The sequence below is a fragment of the Rhincodon typus genome, chromosome 6 (genome assembly GCF_021869965.1).
Source record: "Rhincodon typus isolate 14 chromosome 6, sRhiTyp1.1, whole genome shotgun sequence".
Classification (NCBI taxonomy): domain Eukaryota; kingdom Metazoa; phylum Chordata; class Chondrichthyes; order Orectolobiformes; family Rhincodontidae; genus Rhincodon; species Rhincodon typus.
The window spans coordinates 105490987-105505844 of record NC_063337.1 but is presented as its reverse complement, the minus strand read 5'-3'; the positions used below and the strand labels follow the sequence as shown (position 1 = coordinate 105505844).

The following is a 14858-nucleotide window of genomic DNA, read 5'->3' as shown; positions in this document are numbered from 1 at the left end:
CTGGCCTAGCGGTAGGTACTCTACCAGTGCACCACAAGAGGGCTCAAAGCTATGTCTGGACAAGGACAGCCATATTTGGGATAAGCTTCAAGATTCTTCAAACCAAGTAAAATTGTGATGCATCAACTTTAAAACAAATGTAACTTCCTAATAGCTACCAAAATATTTTTCCTTAAATTTCATCCACTTTGTTTCAAGTAATTAAGTTACTGAATCAAACATCAAACACAGATCATTTAACCCAACATTTTGATTTGTGCTTTGTTCTCACAGATTAGACCACTTGAAATGCCTGAGAACTGCTTCTGGATAAAAGCAAATGAAGAGAAATATGAAAGCTCTGACCTGTTCACTCGAATTAGTTTTATCTTTGGTGCACAAAAACGAGGTACCATGTTGATAATTTATCTCTTTGTGTTTGCAGAAACCAATTTGTTTTGAATAATTTTCCCATTGCCTGATTTTAATTTTGTAGGTAGTTTGCAAGTGTTCAGTTATTTCTGAGTTCTGTTTGTTTCTGAATGTTTAGAAATTATTAAAATCGTCCATAAGATGTGCTGGATATTTTCTTAGTGGAGGTAGGGTATAAGGGAGACTAGCTCAGACAGAACTCAAATACTGGTACAGGGATTGCATCCATTCTAATGCCTTCTTAATTTTAATGTTGAGCATCCTCTTTGAGTGCAGATACACAGCAATGAATTCTGGTTTTGGTAAACATTCCAGTCTAAGTTTGCATCTCCTGTTATTTTCATACAGACTTACATTCTGAGGTGTGTTCATAACAACCTTCCTGATCAGCATTTTTCCAGCCTAATTTGAAAATTAGAATTGTTGGATCATGTTCTGGGGAATGAGGTGGCTAATGATAGGAAAGAAAAATCGGAGAACAGTGTTCATGGCATCACAAAGTTTAGTTTAGCTGTTGAAAATGGCAAGGAGCAATCTCAAGTAAAGAAAACCATTGAGGGAGACGGTCTCATTTAAACTATCACACCATCAGATAAAGGAGGAAATTAGGCCATTCGGCTCATTGAGTCTGCTCCGCCATTGATCATGGCTGATATGTTTCTCAATTCCATTCTTCTTCCTTTGCCTCATAGCCCTTAATCCCCTTACTGATCAAGAACATATCTACGTTTGTCTTAAATATACTCAATAAATTGGTCTCCACAATGTGGCAATGAGTTTCACAGATTCCCCACCCTCTGGCTGAAGAAATTCTTCCTCCTCTCAGTTCTCAAGGGTTGCTCCCTTCACTCTGAGGCTGTCTCCTTGAGTACTTTTCTGTCCTACTAGTGGAAACATCGTCTTCATGTCCGCTCTATCCAGGCCTCTCAATATTCTCTAAGTTTTGATCAGATCCCCCTCATCCTTCTAAACTCTATCAAGTACTGACCCAGTATACTCAACTGCCCCTCATATGACAACAAACCCTTCATCCCAGGATCATTCTTCTGAACCTTCTTTGGACCCACTCCAATGCCAACACATCTTTCCTTAAGTATGGGGCCTAAAACTGCTCACAATATTGCAAATCTGGTTTGACCAGAGCCTTATACAGCCTTAGCAGAACATCCCTGCTCTTGTATCCTCGCTGTCTTGAAATGAATGTGAACATTGCATTTGCTAACTGAACCTGCAAGTTAACCTGAAGAGAATTCTGAATTAGGACTCCTATGTCCATTTCTGCTTCAGATTTCCAAAGCCTTTCTCCCTTTAGAAATTAGTTTGCACCTCTATTCTTCTTACCAAAGTGCATAACCTCATACTTTCTCACATTGTATTCCATCTGCCACTTCTTTGCTCACATTCCTAGCCTGTCCAAGTCCTCCTGCAGTGCCCCGCTTCCTCAACACTACCTGTCCCTTCAGCTATCTTTGTGTCATCTGCAAACTTATCAACTTACCTTTGTCCAGATCGTTAATATAGAACATAAATAGTTGTGGTCCCAACACTGATCCCTGCAGAACTCCATTAGTCACCGGCTGCCATCCTGAAAAAGAGTCTTTAATCCCCACTCACTGCCTTCTGCCAGTCAGCCAATCCTCTATCCATGCCAGTATCTTGCCCCAACACCATGTGCTTGTATCTTACTTAGCAGCCTTCTGGAAATCCAAATAAATCACATCTACTGGCTCTCCTTAGTCTAAATTGCTCATTACCTCCTCAAAGAATTCTAACAGATTTGTCAGACATGACCTCCTCTTGACAAAGCAATACTGACTGAGTCCCGTGCACTTCCAAGTACTCCGCAGTCTCGTCCTAAAAACTGGACTTTAAAGTCTTACCAACGGCCAAGGTCAGGCTAACCAGCCTATAGTTTCCTGTCTTCTGTCTGCCTCCTTACTTAAACAGAGGTATTACATTAACCATTTTCCAGGTCTCTGGGACCTTCCTTGACTCCAGTGATTCCTGAAAGCTCGCTACCAACAATACCTCTATAATCTCCTCAGATATCTCCTTCAGAACTTAGGAGTGTAGTCCATCTGGTCTGGGTGACTTATCCACCTTCAGACTGAAATAACTCCACAACATCCACTATCTCGTCATTAAGTCATCCTTTACTTACACGTGGAGAGTCCTTGACACTAATCTAGCTTCTTCAGAACCAGCTGTCAGTGTGAGCAGAACCTCTGACACTCTTGTTGATATCTATCAGCCAAGGCTCCCTGATTGTGGCTGTTAATCTCGTCCAATCAGGGAACTCATATTCTATGACGTCCACCTGGCTGACCTCATTGCTATCACTACACAGACTTTTCAGCCTCCCTTGCCCCTTCTCCTTCATGATGGCCACTACACTCACCTCTGCCCTGGCTATTTCGACATTCTGGTATGCTTCTGGTTTCTTCCACTGTGAAAACTGATGTAAAGTATGTATTCGGTTACTCCAACATTTCTTTGTTCCCCATTACTACTACGTCAACCTCATTTTCCAGTGGTCCAATGTCCACTCTTGCCTCTTTCTTACCTTTTATGTATCTAAAACAAAAGTCTTGTAGTCTTCCTTTATATTATGAGCTAGTTTACCTTCATACTTCATCTTCTTCCCATTTATTGCTTTTTTAGTTGTCCTTGGCTGGTTTTTAAAGGATACCCAGTCCATGGTGTATGATTTTTCTTTTGTTTTTATGCTGTTCCTTACTTCCATTGTCATCTGTGGTTGTCTTACCCTCCCCTTAGTGTGATTCTTCTTCCTTGGGATGAATTTCTGCTGTGCCTCCTGAATTAGCCCCAAAAACCCCTGCCACTGCTGCTCCACTGTCTTCCCTGCTAGGCTCCCCTTCCAATCAACTTTGGTCAGCTCCTCCCATATGCCTTTATAGTTAACCAATCAATTGTAGTATGATTGCATCTGATTCCAACTTCTCCCTCTCAGACTGCAGGGTGAATTCTATCATATTATGGTCACTGCTTCCGAGGGGTTCCTTCACCTTAAACTCCCTAATCAGGTCTGCCTCATTATACATCACCAAATCCTGAACTGCCTGTTCCCTAGTGGGCTTTGCTATAAGCTGCTCCAAAAATCCATCCTGTAGACATTCCGCAGTGTTAAGTATGAATCTGTCCAAGGAAATTGAAATCAAACACTGACACACATGACTTTAGTTGAACAATGTGTTGCATTTATGGAGGAAATGTTTGGGGTACAGTCATGGTTGATTCGATGGGAAAAGTAGGGAACTGGTGCCATAGTTCCTTGGATGACATGAAAGAGAGAAGAGAAAGATTGAATAGGAAAAGGGATCATTTGACGGATATTTTCTAGAAAGCTCAGAGACAAAGTGAAGAAAAAGAATCAGAATCAAAGAAAGTGCATGAGAAGACAAGACCAGCTAATATAAAAGGGAATCCGAAAGACTCATGGAGTTTAGGATGGATGCAGAGAGGTTGTTTCCTCTTGTGGGAGAGCCTAGGAGCAGAGGGCATAATCTCATAGTAAGGGTTGTACTTTAAGACAGAGATGAGGAGGAATTTCTTCTCTCAGACGGTAGTGAATCACTGAAATTTTTTACCGCAGAGAGCTGTTAATGCTGGGTCATGATGCCGAGGTAGGGAGATCTTTAATCGGTAAAAGAATCAAAGGTTATGGGGAAAGGCAGGAAAGTAAAGTTGAGGGTTATCATATTGGCCATGATCTCACTGAATGAGCTGAGTGGCTGCCTTCTGCTCCTGTGTCTTATGGTCTTAGTCTTTTGTAGCCATATGAATATTCAGAGGGGGGATGGGTCTAATTATCAACTAAGATAGAAGCATGAACGTCTGGGCATGCATGTTGAAGCACTAAGTAAGTACTTTGCATCTGTCTTTAGCAGCATGTTTTTTTTTGCTAAAATCATTGTGACGGTATACTGAATGGGCTAAAAAATATTCAAGGAGGTATGATAAAGACTTACTGTGCATGAAATCATCCGGACTTGATGTGATTCATCTGATGATGCTGAAGGAATTGAGTGGAAATTGTGGAAGTACATTGGAAAATTTTCCAATCCTCCATACTTACAGGTCTGGTGCCAGAAGAATTAGAAATGTTGTGCTGCAATTCAAAAATAGTTGCAAAGATAAATCCAGAATGTTAGGCCTGTCAATTTAGCCTTGGTGGTGGAAAAGCTTTTAGAAATTTTAATTTTGACAAATATTAATGTTCACTTGCAGGTGTGTATTAATTAAGGAGAATCAGCATGATTTGTTAAAGGTAACTTGTTAGGCTAAATCAATTGAGATTTTCTGATGAGGTAACAGAAGGGGTTAGTGCATTTTTAAACATGGCCAGTCTAGATAAAATGTACTAAATCCTGCAATCTATTGCAAAGGCATCAGGAAGCATTGTTCAAGGAATTGTCGCCACTGGTTGGTTCGAAGACTTACGGTGAATGTATGGATCATTGTTGAGACTTAGCTGCCAAGCAATCCATACACTTCTTAGTTTCACTCCCACTCCACAGATCCAAGTCAATAACTTTCACAAAATTAATTATGTGATTAAAGAGTTTAGAAATGCTACTGTTACATCTTCAGGATTAGTTTCCCTTGTGTTGCGGCAGAAATAAATGTGGTCCTAAAATAATTGATATAATTCGAAAGGAACGTCAGAACAAGAAACCTGGGCGTATTTGTACACAAGTTTTTGAAGGTTACAAGGCAATTTGAGAGAGCATTAAAACCAATGAGATCCTGGGACTTAAAAATTAAGACACGAATGCAATAGCAAGAAAGTTACAATGCTTTTTACAAAACACTTCCTGGTCTCAGGTAGAGAGTGTTGTGTACAATTCAGAGCACCCACTTCAGGAAGGATGAAAGGACTTGAGACAAGATTTGCAGGAATGAAGAGTTTCAGTTTTTTAGATATTTTGGAGAATATAGATTGTCCCTCTTTATACAAGAGTGGGTTTAGAGGAGGTTGGATACAGTTGCTGAAAATACTGAGTGATCTCTACATTGATAAACTGTTCTCATTGGTGGAAGGGTTGAGAAGCAGAAGACACAGTTTTAAAGTGAGTGGTGAAATACAAGGTGGTAAAAGTAGAATCTTTTTTACGTCCTGACCAGTTAAGATGTGGAATGCATTGCCTGAGCACATGTCAGTAGGGGATTTAGACATGGCTCTCAAAAGGGAATTGGGCAAGTACCTTAAGAAAAAGTTGCAGGGCTTCAGAAAGAGGTTGGGGAAATGAGATTACCCATGTTGCTCTTCCAGAAGGTTGACATTGGCATAATGACTTGAATGGCCGCCTGTTGTGCAGCAGCCATTCTGTGATTCTGTGTGGATTTGAGTTATTGCTTTCAGGTTCTTGTGTATATTAAAAAAATGATTTCACTTTAGATTCTACTCATAATTTGCAAAGGTCAGAGGAGATTTTGAACGTTAATGCCTTTAGGGATGTTTATTAATATTTCCCATAATGTTGATTGGTTGCCTGCAGGCATAGGGCTTTTAGATGTACTTCGTTCTGTCACATTTAATAGGTCAATGTCAATCAAAGTATTAGAAAAGAAGTCAAATTCCATTGCATAAATGTTCATGTTTTCACTCAAGTATCAAATAAATTAATGAGTATTAAGATTTTTATAATGTCAAATTAAATGGAAGAACAAAACATATCCTATTTACCCAGCAGTGCACTTGAAAATTATTTATGCCTTGTGCAGTAATTTCTCACCAAAGCATTATCTAACATCAGAAATAACAATATGTACTTGTTCTGTATAATAAATATATGAAATATCATGGGATTCATTTTGGTCTGTTGGTATAAAACCTGTAGGGGTTTCACATTCACCGCCTGGAGACAGTAACAATGACTCATTCAGGATCCCAGTTTTTTGCATAGCAAAGTAAACATTTCTTTCAAAGGCACCTGACTAATTAGGATGAGAAAGCCTGACACAAACACTGATTTGTAAAGATCTGCGTCTGCTTAGTTTGAAGGATGTTTTGGTCAGATGCTATTTGATTATGAATCATGAGAACCCCCAACAATGGGTTGTCTTGCCAATGACCAAAATCTAATTTGGTGAGCAATTGTCATTTGGGTCTTCATTGATAACATACTTTTGATTTTGAAAGAAATCAAATGGTAGAAAGGCAAACTTCAGCAGATATGTAACAGGGTATACAAACATCACCTTGAGTCCTAGTTGTGTGTAGGTACAAAACAAACTAGATAAGTACCAAGTCTACCATGTGTTCCTGTTTTTAGTCAAGCTTGGTGTGATAACGTTTATGATCTGATAGGAGTCTGAGCATGGGAAGCCAGAGATCTTGAGAATTTATCTGCTTTGATGGTGGGAGTGTATAATTAAGTTATTGTCATTTCTACTTAGTATTTATAATTTATAAATATCTTGTAATAGCAAGGCAAAGATTGGTTTATATCTGTCTCTGTAGACTTTGTTTTGAAAACTAAGCATGAAAAAGAATTTCCTGGGCCAGGGAAAGGGAGGGACATTAGCAAGAGGAGATTTGCGTTCATCTCACAGGTTCATCCTCACTGAGGAATGAAGAATGTCTATGTGCTGTGTTGATTGGCATGACCAAGGGGTGATGACATGAAGATTTATTGGGGCAGCAATTTGAGAATCATGATCATAATTCTGTAAGTTTTAAGGTAGTTATGGGAAAGGATAAGACGAGTCCTTGGCTGAAAGTGTTAAATTAGGGGAAGGCAAATTACAACAGCATTAGACAGGAAATGGCAAAATTGGATTGGGGACAAAACAGAAATTGCCGGAAATTGCCTCAGCAGGTCTGGCAGTATTTGTGGAGAGAAATCAGCGCTAACGTTTCGGGTCCGGTGTTTTTGTTTCTGATTTACAGCAGTTCTTTTTGTTTTATTTTGGATTGAGGACAGCTGTTTGCAGGTAAATCCACATCTGACATGTGGGAGTCTTTTAAAAGCCAGTTGACCAGCGTTCAGGACCATCATATCCCTGTAAGGATGAAAGATGCTGTGGCAGGAGTCGAACCCAGGACCCCAGAGCATTAGCTGAGTTTCTGGATTAATAGTCTACTGACAATACCACAAGGCCATTGCCTCCTCAGTTTTGCTGATGTTGCTGTTGTCATCTAGGCCTGCACAAGCACTGTTCATCTTGGCATTGGCAACACACACATTCTGTTCTAATCTAGGTCCATTCAGCTTGCAGTAAATGTGATCATATGGGCATAATTTCTGAGCTGTATTTGAGGAAGTCTGTCGAGGTATCTGAATTGTTGTTTCATGTCTTCAGTGGCCAATCTGATCAAGGTCAGAAATCACACAATACCTGGTTATAGTCCAACAGGTTTATTTGAAAACACAAGCTTGTGGAGCCTCAGTCCTCCTTCAGGTGTTAGTGAGGGAGGTCGTATTAGACGCAGAATTTATAAGTAAAAGATCAAAGGTTCACACCATTGATGACGATGTAGGATGTACTAAACATCCTCATGAGATGCTGTTAAATCTTCACTCAGTTAGAAGGTTTCAATTGATTAATATGTACGTGTAAATCCCTGAAATCCTTTCAAGTCACAGTCCTCAGAGAACTAAAGGTTTTATTGGTGTAAAGAAGAAGCGACATTTTAGGTCAGACAATGCATATTGTTTAGGCTTTGTTTAGAATCTGTTTGTATTTTGGTTTGGAGTCAGACTGGTTTTATTTCTAAATTAGGAATTTATAAAACACCATATCGACTGACTGTTTATAAACTGTGTGCTTTTTGAATGAAATAAAATGTATCTGCAAATATAAATTCACCCCACAGATTCACATGTGTATGTGGGGGAGGGAGAGAGAAAGAGAGAGTGTGCGTGTGTGTGTCACTACAGGTGACTGCACCACACTACACAATCACACATGCATACATACACACAAACTCTCTCTCTCTCTCTTTGCCCCCCCAAGACACACACATTCCTCCCCCCACTGCCCTCAACACACACATGCATACACAAACGTGAATCTATGGGGTGAATTTGTATTTGCAGATATATTTTAATTTATTCAAAATGCACACAATTTGTAGACAGTCAGTTGATATGGCATTTTATAAAAACCAAAAGAACTGCTGATGCTGTAAATCAGGAACAAAAACAAGTTGCTAGAAAAGCTCAGCAGGTCTGACAGCATTTGTGAAGGAGAGAACAGGGTTAATGTTTTGGGTCTGGTGACCCTTCCTCAGAACTGTTGTGTTAGTGGCGTTTTATAAATTTCTACCTAAGAAATAAAACCAGTCTGACTCCAAACTAAAACACAAACAGATTCTAAACAGGGTCTCAAACCTAATATGCATTGTCTGACGTAAAATGTCACCTTTTCTTTACACTGATAAAACCTTTAGTTGTCTCAGGACCGTGACTTGAAAATAAGTCGGGGATTTACATATACATATTAATCAATTAAAACCTTCTGACTGATTAAAGATTTAACAGCACCTCAGGTTTGTTTAGTACATCCTCATCAATGGTGTGAACCTTTGATCTTTTACTTGTCTGATAGTACCACTCTCACTAACACCTGAAGAAGGACTGAAGCTCCGAAAGCTCGTGTTTTCAAACAAACCTGTTGGACAATAACCAGGTGTTGTGTGATTTCTGATTTTGTCCACCCCAGTCCAACACTGGCACCTCCTCAATCTGATCAAAGATTTCTATGGAGTCGTTGATCAAGCAGCGCTAGTGTTCTGCTGCTGCAAGGGTTCAAAAAACACAGTAGTATGGTCATTGCACAAGACACAGTTCTTGACTTGGGAAGTCAATCTTTCCCTTGCTGTACAGAGGCAAATGCAGGATGGATGGTTGAAGGATTTCAGTGGAAAAACATTGTGTCAGTTGTCATGAAAGCATTGGCTGAAGAATATTTTATTGGTCATTATATGCCAGGATAATTACATTTTGTGAGGGATTGTGTGCTGTCAATGATGTTTTGGACTTAAGAACTTTCCTGCTTTTTTTTAATTTGCTTCTGAAAACCTACCTCTTTAACCATGCTTTTGGCTACTGACCTAATGTTTATTTATGTGGCTTGCTGTCAAATTTTGTTTTGTAATGTCACTGTGATCAAAGGTAATGCTCCTGTGGAAGTGCCATGGGATGTTTAATTAGTTCAGAAGTACGATATAAATGCAAGTTGTTGTGATCACTGGTGTTGAATGACCATTATCTGGGAATCTAAAGAAAAAAACACACTTTGTTCAAAGACTTCTACTAAATACATGCCGCTTACATGTTATTTAAAACATAAATTATTTAAGGAATGAAAGTAATATAATCATAGAATGTTACAGCATAGAAGCAGCCCTTTTGGATGCCCACTGTGACAATGTTGACTAACAAATACCAAACTACACTAATCTCATATACCTATACTTGGTCTATTGCCTACTATGTCCCAGCATCTTAAGTGCTCATCCAGGTACTTCTTAATTGTTGAGAGAGTACCTGCCTCCACCACTCTCTCAGGCATTATGTTCCATATTTCTATCACCCTCTGGGGGAATAAAAAGCTTTCTCAGATCTCCTATAAATCACTTATTCCTCACCTTAAACTTATGACCGCTAGTCTTAGACATGTTGGCCACGTGGAAGAGATTCTCATGATCTACCCTGTCTGTGCCTCTCATAATTGTGCATACCACAATCAGATCCCCCTTAGCGTCTGCACTAAGGAAAACAAACCCAGCATATCCAGTCTCTCCTCATAACTGAGACTTTTCATCCCAAGCAACCTGCTCTGAAGAAGGGTCACTGGACCCAAACCGTGCTGAGTTTTTCCACAATTTTTGGTTTTGTAACATCCTGGTAAATTCCCTCTACAACCTCTACAGTACATTCACATCCTTCCAATACTGTGGTAACTAGCACTGTATGCAGTATTCCATTTGTGGCCTAATCAAAGCTTTATACAGTTGTAACAGTTGTCAAGTTGCTCCTATATTCTATGCCCTGGCTAATGAAGGCAAGTATTCAATGCCTTCTTTACAACCCTATTTACCTGTGCTGAGACCTGCACAGATCTGTGAACTTGTACTCCAAGATCCATTTGTTCTTCAGTACTCCCTAGGGACTGACTATTCATTTTGTATGTCATTCCTTTACTGGACCTTCCAAAATGCATCACCTCACACCTATTAGGATAAAATTTCATCTGCCATTACTCTGCCCAATTTATCAGTTTATCAACGTCAGACTAGAGCCTGAGACTGTCGTCCTCACTATAAACATCAATTTTCGTGTAATCTGCAAACTTACTAATTAATCCTTCTACATTCACTACAAGTTGTTTATGTACATAACAAACAGCAAGGGGCCTAGCACCAATCCAGACCTGGTGGTCATAGGCTTCCAATTACAAAAAGACCCTCTCATCACCTTTTACTTCCTGTTTGTGATCCAGTTTGCCAACTTGCCTTGGATTCCATGGGCTCTTACCTTTTGGACCAAACTTCCATATGGTACCTTGTCAGAGGTCTTGATGAAGTCTATGTAATCCACATCAACTGCACTACCATTATCAATATATTTAATCACCTTTTCAAAAAACTCAGTTAAGTAAGCTAGGCAGGATCTCCTTCTGATAAGTCCGTGCTGACTACTCCTGATCAATCCTTGCCGTTCGAAATATTGATTAACCCTATTGTTCAGAATTTTTCTCCAGTCATTTCCCTGCCACTGACGTTAGTCTAATTGGTCTGTAATTATCCCTGGCCTATCCCTGCACGCTTCTTGAACAGAGCTATCCTTCAGTCATCTGGTACTTTAGCTATGACCAGCGAAGTATTAAATATATCTACTAGAACCCCAGCAATCTCCTGTCTTGCTTCCCATACCAGCCTGGGATACATCTTATCAGGCTCTGCACCTGTATGCCTGCTAAAACATGTAATACCACCTTCTTATTAACGTGATCGAGAACCTTATCATCCCGACTGTAATCCCTGGCTACAATATCTTCTTCTTCTGTGAATACAGATGAGAAATATCCATTTAAGACCTCACCCACATCCACTCTGATCCACGCACAGGTTGCCCCTTTGGTTTTTAATTGGTCCCACTCTTTCCCTGGTAATCCTTTTATTCTTAATATACTTAAGAAAAGCCTTGGTGTTTTCCTTGAACCCATCTGCCAAAGACATTTTGTGGCTCCTCTTTGCCCTCTCAATATACTTTTAAGCAACCTCCCACGCTCTCTATTAAAAGGCCTCCCCTGCTTTTGATGCTCTGTACCTTTAACTCTTGATTTCCCTTGACATCCAAGGCTCCCTTGCCCTTAATTCTGAGGAACATGCTGGCCCTGAATTCTAACTACGCTATTTTTAAAAAAATTCCCAAGTTCCAAATGTAGACTTACCTGCAAGAAACTGCTCCAAGTCTACGTTTGCCAGATCCTGTCTAATGATATTGCCGTTGGCCATACCCAAACTTAGACACTTATCTTACATACTCTGCTTATCCCTTTCCATAATAACTTTGAAACTTAGAGTGTCATGGCCACAGTCCCCAAAATATTCGCCCACTGAAACTTCAACCACTTGACCGCATTCATTATCTTAGATTAGGTCTAGCATTGCCTCTTAGGACTGTCTACATATTGGCACAAAAAGCTTTCATGGATGCATTTTAAAAATCCCACCCTGTCTAATTATTTTACACTAAGACAATCCGAGTTCTTCTGCGTTATTTTTCTCCACATGAGCCTAATCAGATTTTCTTCATTTCATATACTTTTCAATGTTTATTATTTTGAAATGACTAGTTAATCCATTCTGAAAGGATAATGTACTTTGATTTAACCAAGGATTGTAGCTGGAAAATCTAATTTGAATGTAAAGAAATTTGTTCAAATTCCATCTTCGTTCATTTTGCAATTTTGATTTTTTGCAGCAGTGACACCTGCACCAACACTAGGCCCATGAAAATAAATGATCTGAGCTTGCATTATGTAATTGTTTCTGAAGGAACCTTTCTCTGTGCAAAATTACAACCACAACTGGGCTTATTAAATATTTCCTCATCGGCAGACAAAGTTGGGATGCTTCGAGGGTATAGTAAGGCGGTGTTTAAATGCAAGTTATTTTTGAGGAAGATGTAATTTTACAGAGGAAAGAACAAAGTTATTTGTCCCTAAAAAGTTCTGTGCAAGAAAATAGTATCCTATCTTTGATCACTATCTTTTCAGATCACTAGGATCTGCAATATTTTTACATGTTTGCAATTCTGTGATGTTTTGCTTCAGTACAATTGCTCTTAGTACGTCATTGAACACTTGACTGTGTCAGGATCATAATAGTTATCAGAAGTGACACCAATACCATTTTTAGCAATGTCATAAAAACTGTATGGGAAACCATGAACAGTCAGATCCTTTGCATTACAAGGTTACATTCCAATAACTGAAGAAATTTAGATTTTTGAGGTTGATATTCATATCAGTAATTCTATCCACCCAGCCCCCATCCTTTTAACTACCTACCGAAGGAGTTGGGTCGCGACTGGGAACTGCATGGCGGGAGCTGAACACACGGACCATGTCCTGCAGTGACGGCGGATTGAGCGTGGGCTGCAGCAGTGGCGGCGCATCAAGAGTGGGCCGGTTTGGTGGCAAGAGTGGGCCAGTACTGTGGCAGCAGTTGGCGGCAAAAGTGGGCTGGAGAGGTGGCTGCAGTTGGCGGTGAGAGTAGGCTAGTGAGGTGGTGACGGCGGCAAGAGCGGGCCTTTCGCATGACAGTGGCAGCAGCGGCCTCCTGGGTGTCCTTGCAATTGGAGGGGTGCCTACACTGTGGTCGAGATAGGACTTGGGACTCTGAGATCTGGACCTTTTGTTTTCTTGCTTACCTTTTGGCTCTGTTAAATAGTTTTATTCTCTTTTTTGTAACCAAGTGGGCGCCAGTGAATGGCAACTTTGTGCACTTTTCACTGTACTTATATTTCTATACTTAGTACGTCTGACAAATAAATCCAATCTAAAATATTATTTCAGCTGTGCCTATTGACAGCGCGTGCATGCGCACTGTGCATCATTTAAAAATTTACATAAGTGTCTTACCGGAATGGCACATGCATATTTAAACAAAGGATCATTGCTGATATGAAAAAGTGTGGCATTTAAATGGGCGTATTGACTAGCATGAGGGAATGAGGCCCAAGGTATGATGTGCTTTCGTGGGAGACACAGATGATTTTGGGGGAGAGAGTGGGGCTGTGAAGGGGCAGAAGGAGGCTATGAAGATGGGAGGTGGACACCTGGCACCCCCCCCATACTGTCCTCTCTGTCTTATAACTTCCATCCCTCCTGACACCCCCATGCTTAACGCTAATTCAATTTTATGTTTCTTTTCTGCACTTGTGCAGTTCTTTTGCAAAAGATGTTGTTGGAATTCTATGTGATGCGGCATATGCAAGGATTTGATACTGGAAAAATTGTTGCACATATGTGGTCCTAGATTTGTGTGTATGTGCTGTTTTAGAATTCTGCACATGTTTAGTTCTGGATTTGTGTGTACTTGCATGGTTTGGATTTGTGTTCATGTGTGATTCTGGAATTTTGCGCATGCACGGTTCTGGATTTGTGTGCCGATGCGATTCTGGATTTGTGTGCACATGCGCTGTTCTGGACTTGTGTACATGTGTTGTTCTGGATTTATGTGCACACACAGGATTCTCAATCAGTTGTTTCTATTTTTCTGCTGTTTAAGACTTCCATTCCTAAAACTAGAAGTTAAACTCTAAAACATATAAATTATGAACTTGATATTCACTACAAAAGGTACAGATTACAAATCTTGTGGTAGCTGAGGAACAGAGTGAAGCGACAAAGGGTAACCTACGCATGATATGGAAATGGGATACCTTTATGTAAGGGTCTGAAGAATAGAAATGCTGACACAAATTAGCCGTTCCCTTTCCTGTTGTTATTATGTTTCTTTCAATTGGGAAAAAAATCAACCTTTGACAGCTTGCATTGATCTAAACTCCATGACACTAACAAATTAAGCATTTATTTCAAAGAACAAATAAGAGCACCTTAAAGTAAACCGAAAAACAAATGGGATATGGCTAATTAAGCACCCATTGCACTGAACATGTCATAGCATACATCTATAACGCTGTAAAGATTCCTTACTACACTCTGCAGTGCCTAAACTAGGTCAGCAATATGTGAACATTATGGATTTTGGTATGTTTAAAGTCACTTGCTGCAGAAATAATAATATACTTTGAAAAAAAAATATGAATTTGTTTCAGATACTGACTACGTTTGAAATATCCAAATTAGATTTGCCTTACTGAATGTTGCATGCTCATATTGTGCACTTGTAATATGTTTTTTGCAAAAATTACTAAAAGCAGCACATGTAGAAGGGTAAACTACAA

General features: G+C 39.7%; 1 protein-coding gene across 1 annotated transcript in view; it reads left to right on the top strand.

Annotated features, from left to right (window-relative positions):
- Positions 1-14858, top strand: part of LOC109923937 (protein diaphanous homolog 3-like) — a 404377-nt gene that overhangs the window by 110755 nt on the left and 278764 nt on the right. The window contains exon 16 of the mRNA XM_048598427.1: positions 274-388. Coding sequence (XP_048454384.1) covers positions 274-388 — 115 coding nt within the window. The remainder of the gene's footprint in view (positions 1-273; positions 389-14858) is intronic.